This window comes from Austrofundulus limnaeus, unplaced genomic scaffold (assembly GCF_001266775.1).
Source record: "Austrofundulus limnaeus strain Quisiro unplaced genomic scaffold, Austrofundulus_limnaeus-1.0 Scaffold522, whole genome shotgun sequence".
NCBI lineage: Eukaryota > Metazoa > Chordata > Actinopteri > Cyprinodontiformes > Rivulidae > Austrofundulus > Austrofundulus limnaeus.
Window position 1 is genome coordinate 92597 of NW_013952924.1, and position 2088 is coordinate 94684.

Consider the following 2088-nt stretch of genomic DNA (forward strand, 5'->3'; position numbering starts at 1 on the left):
TATCAGTCACCTGGAGCAGTATCAGTCACCTGGAGGCAGGACATAAAAGCCTGAATTTTGCCTGAAACTCTCAGACTGAAGAAGTCTCTTGGAAGAGAGACGAAACGTTTCCTTAAAGAAGAACCCGTCCAGAGGACCTATACAATTGTTTTTCCTTTTCACCTTGTGAATATATTTCTGTGAAAGACGCCTTATAAATAAAACTTACTTACTTACTTACGGTACTTACAAAACCTCTCGAGATCAACCGTGAGTACAGAGTAAACAAACATGACCGGCGAGGAAGAAGCAATAGTTTGGGGACTATATTTTTAACGGAGAAAAAAACAAAAAGACGTCTCCGACATCCACCAGACTTTCTGGTGCTCCATGGCAGCTTTTTAGTTTTCTGTATCTGTATTATTCAACAGGCTGTGAGCTCGTTTGTCCTCAGGGAACACCACCCACCCTGGGATACCAGGCCAAGTCAATCCAACATGTAGAATATCCCTGATGTGAGATTGGAGCGATTCTGACATCCTTCTTACCCGACTAGATCACTCAACGCACCACACACGGCAGGAATACCTCATAGGGTTATCTTTAAAGCCATCATCGTAATCGAAGCATCCTTAAGATTGTTAGAAGGGACAAATTGAGCCAAAACTTGRTATAATTATGTTGCTGTGTAAACCAGACATTACTTGAGTCCAGAGAATATTACAGAGGTCGCTGTTTAAAGAAACCAGGAGGAGTTTCTTCCATGGTGAAAGATTAACAAGGTCTCCTCCACCTCCTCAGCTCTACCTGATTGCCAACCACCTTCCAAAAGAAGACCTGCTGGATGTGTGTCTGTACTGCCAGCACTACTGCCTGCTGCCGCTGGCGTCGGAGCAGCGAGTGGGTCAGCTGGTCATCTGGAGGGAGGTGTTTCCCCAGCAGAGGGCCACCGGAGGGGTCATCCCCGCGCCGGGCTTCAGCCAGCCGCAGGGGCGTCACTTCCTGCTCATAGTGGGGCTGGTAAGGAGGAGAATCACTGACGGGCGATTAGGAATGCTCTGATTGCTCATGCTAACATTGGTTAGCTGTGAACACTTCAAACCAATGAGATGTCTGTTTGAGTGTTTCATGTTGTTCTACAGTTAACTTCTGTTCTGCTGTTTTCGCCGTCTCCCCCTCAGAGACACTTCATGCAGTGTGTCTTATTAGAAGCAGGTGGTTGTGCTTCACCAGTCCTGGGCTCTCCAGGACCTGATTCTGTTTACGTTGATCAGGTAAGCTTTAGGATAAATCCATATCAATTCTAGTCATCGTGCTCAGGTTTCTGCACTGCACCTTCCATCTCGCTGACCTTATGTTCCTTCTCGGTCACTGCGATCTATTCCAAAGCCAAAAGCCAGGCTGAAGCTCAGAGGGGCTTTTCAGACATGGCTCCTAAGCTTTGGAACAATCAGCCCTTCAACATTAGACAGGCCTCATCACTTTCATTTTTTTAAATCTACCATAAAAAATTATAAATAAGTTTGACTTGTGTTCTGGTCTCAGGTAAAAGCCACCTTGCTGCAGTTGGAGATGCTGGAGGTGGGCATTGAGGAGCGTTTGAGTGCCCCACCTACTCCCTGCCTGTCGTGTGCCGACTGGTTCCTCCCCGCTGCTACGACCCGAGACCGGCTGGAAGGCCTGGCCTCCTCGTCCCCCATCCTCAACAAACTCGCAGGAGCTTTTAGAGGCCCCTCCACGGGGTCCAGAGGAGGCAGCCTGTTCGGTGAGAAGTCCCGTCGGTCCAGCCCACAGAGGGGCTTGTCGGACAGTGGGAGCGAGGGGCAGACGGATGCTGGGATGGGATTCAGTTCTTCTGGAACCTCAGGTCCCAGTCCTCATTCCACGCCAGACTCAATGAGGAAGCTCAGAGGGAGACGGGACTCTCTGGGGTCTGGAGGGTCTGATGGGAGTGGAGGCTTATTTAAGGTACAGCTGCAGTCCATCCAACCATCCATCTATCCATCCATCCATCCATCCATCCATCCATCCATCCATCCATCCATCATCCTTCCATCCATCCATCCATCCATCCATCATCCTTCCATCCATCCATCCATCCATCCATCA

At 49.2% G+C, this 2088-nt stretch overlaps 1 protein-coding gene across 2 annotated transcripts in view; it reads left to right on the forward strand.

The window, feature by feature from the left end:
* intu (inturned planar cell polarity protein) overlaps positions 1-2088 on the forward strand; it is a 35039-nt gene that overhangs the window by 28126 nt on the left and 4825 nt on the right. For both annotated transcript variants that reach the window (XM_014026052.1, XM_014026051.1), the window contains exons 11-13: positions 781-999; positions 1161-1253; positions 1525-1947. In XM_014026052.1, coding sequence (XP_013881506.1) covers positions 781-999; positions 1161-1253; positions 1525-1947 — 735 coding nt within the window. The remainder of the gene's footprint in view (positions 1-780; positions 1000-1160; positions 1254-1524; positions 1948-2088) is intronic.